Source organism: Alligator mississippiensis, chromosome 5 (assembly GCF_030867095.1).
Source record: "Alligator mississippiensis isolate rAllMis1 chromosome 5, rAllMis1, whole genome shotgun sequence".
Taxonomy (NCBI): Eukaryota; Metazoa; Chordata; order Crocodylia; family Alligatoridae; genus Alligator; species Alligator mississippiensis.
In genome coordinates this window covers 82,654,522-82,667,337 of record NC_081828.1, presented here as the reverse complement: position 1 = coordinate 82,667,337, position 12,816 = coordinate 82,654,522, and the positions used below count along the sequence as shown (strand labels likewise).

The window sequence follows — 12,816 nt, the reverse complement described above, 5'->3', positions numbered from 1 at the left end:
GGCAGGGCTGCTGCCACAGCTGCCCAGGTACTGCTCAGCTCCCCCTCCTCCTCCTGCACTGCTCCTGGTAGCAAGTAATGTAGGAAAGCCATGGGGATGCATGCCAGGCAACAGATGCCCAGCCAGGGCAGGGAAAGCTGTAGCCAGGCAGTTGCTGCCCCAGGACGTAGGGCTCCAGCTCCCAGCCAGCTTGCATCTGCTTTGCCCCCCTGGCTTCCCCACATTACCTGCTGCCTGGAGTGGCACAGCAGGCTCAGGAGAAGGAGGAAGAGCTGCTGGAGGTGAGGACTAACTGCTGTAGGCACAGGGAGCTAAGCAGTACCTCAGTGGCTGTGGCAGCAGCCCTGCCAGGAAGTTGTGTATGCTGGCTGGGGCCAGGGTGGGACTCTGGTGGGGGCAGGGTGGGAGTGCATTTGTGGGCTGCCCTGGGTGGGAGTGGGTGCGGCTCAGCCCCATGTGGAGCACCGCTGGGGTAGCCGTGAGCCAGACTGGGGGTGGGGAGAGGGGAGGGGAGCCCGTACCACCAGGGTGAGTTCTGCTGCACATGCCCCCTGACCCCTCCCTCTCCCAGCTGGCTCCTGGGACCTAGCAATGGACAGCCCCACATGCACACCCCCTACACACCCCATCCACCCACATACACATAATATATGAGAGTAAGACTTTATTTTGAGCTATTATGCAATCGCTTATATATAAACACTACTAAAAAGACCCCACAAATCGGAACAAAGAATATTTTTTAAATAAAATTAAAATGAAAGTCATAGTAGATGTTTAATTTGTTTTTTATCTATAATTTGTTAAAATTATATCTTTTGAAAGATTTTGTGTGGCTGTTGACAGATCACCAAAACTCATCAAGTGGCCCTCCTGCCAAAGTAATTGCCTACCCCCAACACATAATCCCTTAAATCAGTGGTTCTTGCAGGTTTTTTAGACTCAAGACCTCTTCCATAACTTTTGTGACTTTAGCAGTACTCTAGTAAAAAAACTCCATTATTATAGTGCTTACCTGCTTGAAGGGGTGTGGGAAAGGAGTAGGTGCAGTTGGCAGGGGCTGTACTGCAGTTAGTGCGGAGAGGAGGAACAGGTGCAAGGGAAGAGCCTGTACTTCTCACTTCTCTGCATCCTGTTCTTATTTTCCTTACATCACTGCTTTAAATAGAATGTTTTGTTCTTTTCTTTGAAAGGGTAGAAATGTTACTAATTCACCAGTAAGAATGTCTAAAAGTTGTAGATATTCTTGGTATTAGAATTTTGTGCATTTGACTCCCAATAGGTGTCGCTTCAGCCAAATGTTGCATCCTATCTTTGAGGAAGCTTCCAATGTCATTAAAGAAGAATATCCAGATAAGAATCAAGTGGTATTTGCCAGAGTAGACTGTGATCAGCACTGTAAGTAAATGTTAGTTTATCTCTATTGCTTTTATTTAGATTGCTTATCAACAAATGTTTGACTTGCTTCTGGAAATACAAGATGAGCACTACAATATTTTTGTTGCTTTTATTCCAATAATGTAAAACAAGGCAGAAAACTGTTAATTCAGCAAGAGGCAAAACACAAGGAATGGCTATTGTCCCTGTTGAGAGACTAAGGGACCATAAAGTTCTGTTGTGATTTTCTTATTGTAAATTTGCATTTCCTCCTTGGAGCATCAGCAGTTTAGGGTTTGAATTGCAGCATTCTAAGCACCTATTATGAGTGCTTAGTGCTGCTAAACTGTCAAGGAACTGAGGGCTTACAGGGTTGGAAATGTGCTTGCCACATTTTAGAGCAGGAGTGGGCCATTATTTGGGCTGGAGGGCCACTTAAGGAGTTTTGGTGAGTTCTTGAGGGCTGGGTGGGGGATGGGGCATGGTACCAACCTGGCCTCTGCCCCCTGTCACAGATGTGCACACTGGGGTGGGGAGGAGGGAGAGGACAGGAAGATGCCAATTGATCTTATCCAGCCCTGGGCCTGTCTGTCCTGCACCAACCACTGGAAATCAGCCTGGGACCCCCACAGGTAGGGCACACTTGGCGGATAAGACATGGCTGCAGGTGAGTGGAGAGACCCTGCTTATCTTCCAATTCTATCCAGCGCCCCTGGCAATGAGGATAAGTGAATGAGCCATGGTGCCTGGGTATTGGGGCCAAGTCCATCAGTGGCAGCAGAGATGCTGGCAGTGGCAGTCAGAAGGAGTCGCCACCATGGGGGCTGCTGGGAAGCCAAGTCTGGCCATGTAGCCTTGCAGACTGTAGCTCCTGGTGTGCCCAAGAGGGACACAAGGATAGGAACAGACTGCACTCTGTGCCAGCCAGCACTTATGAGCCCAGAGCTCCCTGTGCCTGGGTGGGGTGGGGCCAAGGGACTTTCCAGACAGAATTACTTGGTGGGCTGGATGTTTTAAAGGATACAGCATCTTGCTGCTTATGGACATACGGATTATCCCATTTGTTGGAACTAAGAGTAATTTTAAGTTTTAATGCAGTCATTAAAAATCCTGATGCTGCATAGCTCAAGGTAAAAGAGACTTTGTATGTTTAACCTGTACAAGCAAATATTTATCTTTGAGATGCTAATATTTCTGAGTTTCTTATTGTTTTTTGACAATTAATACCTTGTTTCATGGTATGAACTAGAACCTTTCCCCTCCTCCCTTTTAAGTGACTTCTTGGCTTCAGAAGTTCTTTCCTTGTCCTTGCTTGTAGATTTACCAAGGAATAAATATGTTTTTAGTAACTTCCACTGAGATACCATTATTTGTGCTCTCTTTATTTAGAGTATTCATACTCGATGTCCCAACAGTTAAGAACACAACACAGGTGTGTTTGAACGATATCTCGGCCATGAAAATTATCTTTCAAGAAGGCTGTATTAGCTTGGTGTATGAAATATAAAATAAGATGATTCATCAACCTGTCATGTGTGGGCAAACAGACTTGATTATTGTCCTCCGCAGAGATCTCTGTAAGGCTAATTCATAATCACAGAAAACTTAGAAAATTATTCCTGGATTGAATCCTTGAATCACTGGGAGTTGGGATCTATGTTTGATTGTCCTTAGCTTTAAAAGCGAAATGACACTATTTCCCTAATGGCTCTGGACAGCTTTGAAGCATTCATCTCGCTTTTCTTATCAGAACGGAGGTGATGTATTGATGCACTGCAGTACAAAGTTATAGCGTAGACCGTTCCTGATGGAAGAACTAATTTGGGTACGCAACTGTGGAAACCTTTTGTTCCTTTTGTTCCTTTTTGTGGCTTTAAATGTCCATGCGCAACAGGTGTTTTCTGCAGTTGCGTATAGCAGGGGTCAGTGACACATGGCTCACAAGCTGAATCCAGCCCATGGAGCCATCAAATATAGCCTGGAGTCAGGGAGCTTCAGCAGCTTTGTCCATGCCATGGCTGGGTGCACCTGGGAGCTTTGCCAATGCTATGCCTGGGCAGCAAGCAGAAGCAGCAGCAGTGGCCAGGTCTTAGTGCCAGCCCAATGGAGACCTGAGCTGGGTCATTCTGGCTTGCTGCCAGAAAAATGTTGCTGACCCATGAGTTATAGCACTTCCTGATCAGCAGTAGAAATGGAACTGGTGAAATTCTTCTCACAGGGTACATCTTTCTTTACTTGCACAAAGCCAGCATGCTTTGTTTTGTCTCACAGGTCATGCCATAGGTGCAATAGAAAAACATTTTCCTATTAGGTGTCTTCTGTCTGTAACAGCCTTTCTAGAGTCAGAACGTAATAATATAATTTAGGTCTGGATTGATGATTTCTCTTGCCGTGTCTATTCTCCAAGTATACTTGGAGCTCTTCCTCTAAAGCACCAAATAGTTTAGAGTATTATAATGTGTGCCTGGTTGTCTTAAGAAAGCACATAATATGAAGTGACTGGTTGATGCAGTAATGCTAAGAAGGTACTAGTATCATTGTACAGGATGTTTGAAAGATCCTGTTTAAAATATTTTATATAGGTCAACAAATGATCGAAAAGATTAAGATAAAACTGAGTTCAAAGAAGGGTCAGTAAAATGAGGAAGAGAATGGAGACCCTTTCTTATGAAAGAAAATGTAAGGAGCTTGCCTTGGTTAGTTTAGCAAGATAGAGCTTGAGAGGACATATAAGCACTCTACCAAGTATATCTGCAGAGTGAATATTATGGATGGTGAAGAGCTTCTTAGGCTGAAAAGCAGTGCTGCTGAAAGTCAAATAGCTACAAGCTGAGTATGGATACATTTTAACTGGAAATTTGAGGATTATTTCTAATCAGAGTAATGAAGTTTTGGAGTGGCCATCCAAGCAAAGTGATGGGGGCATGGCGCCTGAGTTGTTTTAAGATTGAACTGAAAATGTTTATCAAGAAGATGGTATGTTATGTCAGAGTTTTGGCTCACACGTCAGTGTGTGGAGTCATCTATTTGTGATTCCCAGATTACCTTTATGTCACAATTTTTATACAGTAGAAGGCATCTGATAATTCCAGGTTTCGGGGCTTTTTCTGGTTGCCAGTAAGGACTAGAAAATATATATTTTTTTCTTTCCATACTAGCTTTAGGGAAAGAGCTTGTTTTCTCCTGGGGCAGCTAAGTCTGTTTTTTTTTTATGTGGATGCATTGATATTCCTGCTGGTCCTTTAGTAATCCCAAGGGTCCTAGTTTAGAGGGTCTTGCTTTGCTGCTTCTTCAGCAATCCCTCGAGGTCAAGGATGATTGTCTTCCGTGACTGTCTTAATCTATGTGCCTGAAGATGGCTGATGAGACCTATCTAGGATTGACAGAATCTTCTGCAGCTTGGACATGTGTTTCTGTTTGGGGTGGGTGGTGCTGGATTCTCTATTTGGTCTGCAACATGTTGCTTCTGCTTTTCCATCTTCTGGTGTGGTCATGACGTTTCAAAGTACTGAGATCCCTGCAGCAGACTCTCTCTCCATTTGGGGTGGTCCTGAGCAACAATCTACCATGAGCTGCTGACATCAATGCTGAATTTTTTTTAAATTGGCCTTAAGGACACCCTTGAAGTGCTTTCTCTGCCCTTCTCTTTGAGTGTATGCCTTGGCTGAGCTGGGAGAATAAAACTTTCTTCAGGAATCTGGAGTCAGACATCTGGATTATGTGGCTGGGCCAACAAAGTTGATGTTGGGTGATAATCACCTTAATACTTGTGGTGCTTGTTTGCAGGAGGACGCTAACATTAGTGCATCTATCTTTCCACTGGATTCGGAGGATCTTCCACAGGCAGCACTGATGGTACTTCTCCAACAGCTTTACATGTCTCCTGTACATTATCCATGTCTCAGCTCTGTACAGCAAGGTGGGGATCATGACTGCTTGATAAACCATGAGCTTGATTTTGAATCTGATGTCATGATCTTCAAACACCTGTTTCTTCAGGCATCCAAAAGCTGCACTTGCACATTTGAGGTGATGTTGGATTTCTTCATCGACATCAGCCTTCTGCTAGAGATGACTTCTGAGGTACAGAAAATACTCAATGCTCTCCAGAGTCTCACCTTGGATCTGGATTACTGGAGCTGGGCACTGTTAATTAGGAGCTTGTTGTGGAGGAGGACTGTAGTCTTCTGCATGTTAAGCATCAGTCCCATTTTCTTGCACGCCTTGATAAAGACATCAACAGTCAGTAGTTTAGTTTCACTCTGGCTGGAAGCTTTGTTGGTGGTCAGATATAGCATTGAAGCAAGGAATATTGAGAAGTGTTGCAGCAATGATGAAGCCTTGCTTAATTCCCATTTTAACCTCAAGGTATCTGTGATAGATCTGTCACTGAGAACCACAGCTTGCATACTGTCATGAAGTAGGCAGAGAATGGTGACAAGTTTTGGTGGGCATCTATACTTCAAAAAGATCCTCCATAACACATTTCAGTTGACAGAGTTGAAAGCTATCATGAGGTTAAATAAGGCCAAGTAGAGAGGCTTATGTCGTTCCTGGCATTTCTGTTGCAGCTAGTGAGCTGTGAAGATCATGTCAGTTGTGCCTCTTGATGCCATAAACCCACACTGAGATTCTGGAAGGAGCTCTTCAGCAAGTGATTCAAGAGGGTTCTCACGGTGATTTGTCCTGTGGTGGACAGCAGGACAATTACTCTGTAGCTTCCAGTCAGACTTGTCTCCTTCCTTGAAGACTGTCACAGTCATGGCATCCCTGAGATCATCTGGGATTTCCTCATCATCCCAGATCCTTAAAATGAGGGTGTTGAAGCTGTGGTGTGAGATCCTCTCTTCCCTGTTTGAAGTTTTTACCAGGGATTCCATTTGCTTCAGATGCCTTGTTGCTGTTCATCTGCTAGATAGCTTTCCTCACTTCGTCAAGGGTTGGAGGGATTCCAAGATCATCTCTGGCTGGGTGTTGTGGGATGGATTTGAGAGCACTCACATCAACAGCAAAGTCTTGATTTGAGAAGGAAGGTCTTCAAAATACTCCTTCCATTGGGCATTAAGATCTCCCCTTTCCTTGATCAGGTCTCCTTCATCCTTAAACCTTAAGGGGTTTGGTCACCGAGTGCTCACACCATAGATGGCTTTGTTGGCACTGAAGAAACCATACATATTGTGGATGTCAGCGAGATGTTGAATTTCCTTAGCCTTGTCTTTCCACCATTTGTTCTTCATATCACAGGTCTTCTTTTGGACCTCTGCCTTGGCTTGTTGGAGAGTGTTTCTTTTGCTTGTAGTTAGTGTCATTTTGTCAAGCACAAAAGGCCTTGTGCTTGTGGTCGAACAACTCTTGGGTCTTCCAGTTGTTCTCATCAAACCAGTCTTGATGTTTCCCAGTAGAGAATCCAGGTGTCTCTTCACATGCACTAATGATGCTGGCCTCGAGTGCATCACACATGCTGCTCACATTCTCCTGTTGCAATTGTTGATTGCAATTCACCAGTTTTTTTGTTGAGGCACCAGTGTAAGAGGTCTTGGTTGCTTGGGTCCTTGAGTCCTTCAATGTTAATCCTCTGTTGGCATTGCTTCTGCTGCAACCACCGTTTGTGAGGCAGTTTGAGTAACATGACCGAGTGGACGAGTCAGTGATCAGTCCAGCAGTCATCAGCTCCTAGCATAGTTTGGGTGATGTGGACATCTTTGTGATCCCAGGCATGGGTGATGATATAGTCAATCAGGTGCCAATGCTTAGATCATGTCTTGCTTTGATGTCTTGTGCTTTTTTTCTGGCGGAACAGGGTGTTGGTGATTGTGAGTCCATGTCCACACATTTGGTCAAGAGGAGGATATCATTGGAGTTGACCTTTCGTACTCCTTCCTTGCTGTTCCAGAGGTTAAAAGCCTCTTCCAACTCTGGTGTTGAAATCATTGAGAAGAATAAGTCTGTCTCCCTCCAGAACATCAGAAAGGACTCAGTCAAGATGGGCATAGAATTCCTCCTTGGTTTCATCAGCAGCGCCAAGAGTTGGGGCATATGTGCTGATCACAGTGGCATATTGGTTCCCCAATGGTTTAAGATGGAGAGTCATGAGACGCTCATTAATTCTAATAGTGAACTCATTCATTTGGTTTATGAGTTCATTCTTAATGGCAAAACCAACTCCATGAAGTTGGCATTTTTCTTCCTGTTTACCCTTCCAGAAGAAGGTATAGCTGCCTTTATGTTCTTTGAACTGCCTATCTCCCACTTGCTGGGTCTCGCTCAGTGCAGCTACATCCATGTTGTATTGCCTCAGATCTCAGGCCACGGTTGCAGTGCAGTGCTCCGGGCATTCATCATTAGGGTTGTCTATGAGGGTCTTGATGTTCCAGGTCCTGGAAGTGATGGTGTCTTTGCTAGTATTTTCAACTGCAGTAAAGGTGATCCTGCTGGATACAGTTATCCAGTCAGGAATAAGTAAAGAATACTGTATTAAATAGGCTATGTTTAGGGCACCTTTTCTAGCCCCCTCCCCATGTGGGGTGAACAGAGCAGGTCCTGAAGAGGGCTGCTCAATCAGTTACAGCTGCCGGATTACACTTATGTCTCGTCCAAGTGCTAGATGGCCTTGTAACTGCCACCTTCATGCCAGTTCATAACTAGGAGCTTCCAGACCTTACAATCATGCTCCCATCACAATAAGCTGGCCGCCAAAGGTCCTGAGGAATATGCTGGAAAAACTGTTTTCATGAAAGACGCTCGTGCCTGACTTTATTGTGGAGCAACTTTCACATGGCTCTTGACAGAGCAGGATCTTGATCCAACGGGAATGAGACCAAGACAACTGGGATCTCGTTCCATTGCAGCCTTCATCTGCCTTGTCAGGCACTGAGATTCTAACATCTTTTTTTGCCTGCTTTGCTGTTGAGGACTTGTAGACCCATGGCTGGGGGCTGGGCAGGCTTATTATAGTGGCAACCTGTACTCTCCATGGTACAGCACCATCAGAGGATATATGTGGCTTTTCAGGAGGGAAAGCATTGCCATCTGCTGTCCTTACCACATCCTGGTGGTGCTGCTGCTACTTGGTCTGCGTTTGCTTATTCGTCAGAGTTACCCCTTCTTATTTCACAGCTAACCTTTCCTGAAGGTCATTCCACTACCTGGCACAGCTCTAATCCCAGAGGCTTTTCTGCTTAGGACCATACTCCTTGTTAAATTTGCAGCCAGGAAGGAATTTAGATCAGATAAGCAGAGACTGCGGGGAAGAAGACTTCCTCTGTAGCATGGGACCCCATGGTCTTTTTCAGAGAATCTGAGCATATGTTTACAAACTAAATTACTTTCCTGTGGTTGCAGTAGCAGGGCATTAGCAGTGCTCTCATCTTCCCTGTTTTTACTTAAGCATGTTAATAGGGTGTTCTTCATGTTTTAAGTATTGTTCTTTATAGTTGTGGCAAGTAGTAATTTTGAGGATTCCTTTCATTCTCAATTCGTTGAGAACACAAGGGACTAAACTCAGTTGACTAGGAAGCCCCTTCCTGTCCTATGTTTATAAAATGTTCTGATTTATAATCTCAACATTTCTCTAGAAAACAATTTATAAGCAAGTGATTCAATCAATAATTCCCTTTAAGGTATGTGTTTAGAATTTTAAAAAAAGCAAACTGATAAACATGCAGTTTGTGCTGAGATACTCTTACTTCCTTGCCCACATTTGTTTGTTACCTGTTGTGAAATCCCCCATTCAGTAAGGGACCCCCCACTTTCCCTGATTTTCCTTGTGTTGGCGACATACTTACAGAAACCCTTCTTGTTACCCTTCATGTCTTTCTAGCTGAAATTCTAAGTGCACTTTGGCCTTCCTGTTTTCACTCCTGCATGCTTGAACCAATACTCTTATACTCCTCCCTAGTTGTTTGTCCAGGTTTCCACTTCTTGTAAGCTTTTTGTGTGTTAGTTCATGAAGAATTCCCTGCTAAACCAACCTGGTCTTCTGTGATACTTGCTTGTCTTCATGTACATCAGGATGGTTCACTTCTGTTCCCTCAATAAGGTTTCTTTAAAGTACAGCCAGCTCTCCTGGACTCTTTTCCTGCTCAGACTGGCTTTCCAGGGGATCCTGCCCATGAATTCCCTGAGTGAGTCAGTCTGCTTTTCTGAAGTCCAGTGTCCTTACTCTTGCTGCTCTCCTTCCTTCCTTCCTTCCTTCCTTCCTTCCTTCCTTCCTTCCTTCCTTCCTTCCTTCCTTCCTTCCTTCCTTCCTTCCTTCCGCTTTGGACGCTTCGGACCAGGCTCGCTTGGAGCTGCGTGGGGCGATCCCGAGCGTAAGACTCCCCGGCTTCCTATCTCTTTTCTTCCTTCACTCCCACCTGTCTAAAGGTCTCTAGCCTCTGTTTATTTCGCTTTCTGACTCTTTTCTTGCTTTTTTGCAGCTTTTACCCCCACTTTTCTCTCCTCTCTCTTCCCTCCCCCTCTGCTTCCGGTTTCTTTGTCTGTGAGACGCTTCTCGCAGCCTTCTCTTTTACTGTCTCTTTCCCTTTCTTTCTCTTTTTTCTGTCTGCTTGTTACGGGGAGTTACCTTTTCCATTAGCCTGCCTTCCAGAGGTGCTCTTAATTAACCCTCCATCCCCCCCTCACCCCTTAGTTTTCCTTTTCTTTTTTCTTTTTTTCGCTGTTTTAACCCCCCCCCTCCTTCCCCTGCCGCTTTTTTCCCCCCCCCACCCTCCTCCCCCTTTGTGGGGAGGTCTCTATTATCATTTGCCGCTTGAGGGGTGCTTTTTTTCTTTTTCCCCCCCTCTTTTTTTGTTCTATCCACGCTTTTTTTTTTCACCCCCCAAATCCCTCCCTCCCTTTCAGTGGCTTATCTTCACTTTCTGTTTTGGCCGCATTCCCGGGAGCTTGGCCTTGAGCTCCTGTGTTTAAGTTTTCTTTTCATTCCCTTAGTTTTTTTTGCTTTGCAGTTTAACCCTGTCCTAGTGAGGATGGCTGCTCCTACACCTGGCAGTTGGCATGAGGATGTCTCTCGGGACCTCCCGCTGACGCATGGCCTGAGGGTTCATGCCCCTCTCCATGTGGGGCTTGAGGTTTGCATGGAGGCTCTGGCTGCGCTCCTGGGATGGCGTACGATCCGCTATGCGGGTCGTGTGAACACGGTCCCGATGATTTATTTGAGCACGCCTGCCTTGGTTGACAGGGTGTGTGCTGAGGGCCTAGACATTGCGGGCATCCACTACCCTGTCACGCCCCTAGAGACTCAGGCAGTGAGGGTGGTGATCTCTAACATCCCACCACATGTTTCTGATCGGGAGCTGGCCAGGGGACTCGAGGCCTATGGAGTTCTTACGAGTCCTTTTCGCCCGCTGCCGATGGGAAGCAAGGACCCTCAGCGGAAGCACGTCCTGTCTTTTCGGAGGCAGGTCTTTATGCTCCTCAAGGAGGGCCCCCAGTCTCTACCTCGCTCCCTGAGCTTCACGCTCGAGGGTCGGAGGTATATTATCTATTTGTCTGTGGGAGAGACTACGTGTTTTAAGTGCGGCGGCTCCTCCCACCTGGCTGCTCAGTGCCCTCAGGGCAAGGCGGCCGGACCATCGCCACCTGCGGCAGCGCCGAGAGACGGCGTGTCGACTTCTGGGACACGCGGCAGGCCCAGGGAAGCAGGGAGCTCTTCCTCCCAGCGTCCTTCCACCCCTACTCCATCTCAGGGAACGGGGGGCTCTGGTGTGAAACCATCGTCCAGTGGAGAGGCTGGTGCTACTACCCAGGCCCCGCCGCCGCCTCCCCCGTCTGTGGCGCCCCCTGCCGTCAGTGTGGGGGCCCCGCCGGCTGGGGGGGCAGGGCAGTCTGGCCCGTCCCCAGCACAGGGGCAGCTGCCCACTACCACCAAGAAGAAGAAGAAGGAGGACAAAGAGAGGAAGATGAGGGGGGCCTCTCAGGATGCCCTGCCCTCCTCGGCCAGTGCCGAGGGACCCCCCACTAGAGAGCCTGGCCCCGCTCTGGCTGCCATACCACCCACCCCGTTGGATGTAGCTGTCGGCGGGGCAGACTTAGCGGAGGGGGAGGGGGCTTCAGGGGTCCCTCTCCCCTCGCCTGTCCCCCAGCCTCCGGAGTCGGGCGGCGGTGGGGATGGTGGCGAATGCCTCTCTTCTGGTGGCCTGGCCTCGGGGGTGGCGGGAGAGTCTGCTGCCCCCTTGGTCATGCCCCAGCCTGGTGGATTAGATGGAGAAGTTGACGAGATGGAGGTCCAGCTCACTGAGTCTCGCAAGAGGCGTCGTGAGCGGGATGGCCTCTCCCCCCCCAGGAAGACAGGGAATGCCCTCGTGGAGCCGGTCCTTGACTCGGATGATGAGAGGCGGCTGATGTGTCTAGACATCGAGGGTGTCGATGCTGCGGTTGCAGACGAGCTCCCGCCGGGGGTGCGGACTCGACGCTCTTCCTTAGGCAACATCCACCCCAAGCTGGCGGAGCCCCCCTGGGTCCCTCCAGACTATGGGGGACTCCTGTCCTTCTTGAAGTTAACTAAGGGGCAGAGGAACGTAGCAGGACGCATCACTCAGTGGTGCACAGACCCCAAAGTGTTCGTAAAGGGTGCCAGGGCAGCTGCCAAGCTCATGCAGCGGGATCTGGGCACACGCCAGATGGCTTACCGTTTGGAGAAGCTTGCCCAGAGGGTGAGAGTTGAGTGGGACTTGGGCGGGTCCCTCGACTAGAGTAGGGCACAGTAGGCCTTCCTTGACCTGTCTGTACTGCCTTGCTCTGCTCTTGGGTGCTCGTTCTTCCACCCGTACCTTGCTTTGCTCTTCCTCTCCCACACCCACATCCATGGCAGACACAATCATTGGCACCTTCAACATCAACGGCTGTCGAGACTCGGTGAAGCGCGAAGCCGTCCTGGAGCTCCTGCGACAGAAGAGGCTGGCCGTCGCCTTCCTTCAAGAGACACACTCTGACAGATTCAACCAGGCGGCCTGGCGGGCTGCCTGTCGAGGACAGGTGTTCCTGAGCCATGGCACCAACCTTAGCGCTGGGGTCGCGACTCTCTTATCACCACAGCTGCAGCTTGACGCGGCGGTGCCGCGGGAGGTCATCCCCGGCCGCCTGCTGACCGTCCGCGTCACCCTCGCACAACACCGCCTGCTGCTCATCAACGTCTACGCGCCTTCCGATGGTCAGGAGAGGGTCGTTTTCTTCGAGACCTTGGCTGCCCTCCTGCGCGACGCTAGCGAGGATGATGACCTGCTCCTCCTCGGTGGGGATTTCAACTGCACCACTGCCCCGCGCCTCGACCGCACAGGGCCTGAACCCCACCTGCCCTCCGCTCGCAAGCTGCAATCTGCCTTGGAGGGGGCAGACCTCGTGGACATCTGGCGAGCCCTGCATCCTGATGCGCGCCAGTACACCTGGGCCAGGATGGGTGCCGGTGGTGTCACCATGGCTCGCCTCGACCGCCTTTATGTC

General features: G+C 48.3%; 1 protein-coding gene across 2 annotated transcripts in view; it reads left to right on the top strand.

Moving 5' to 3' along the window:
• ERP44 (endoplasmic reticulum protein 44) overlaps positions 1–12,816 on the top strand; it is a 130,929-nt gene that overhangs the window by 50,169 nt on the left and 67,944 nt on the right. For both annotated transcript variants that reach the window (XM_014603015.3, XM_059728552.1), the window contains exon 4: positions 1,283–1,398. In XM_014603015.3, the coding sequence (XP_014458501.1) occupies positions 1,283–1,398 (116 nt within the window). The remainder of the gene's footprint in view (positions 1–1,282; positions 1,399–12,816) is intronic.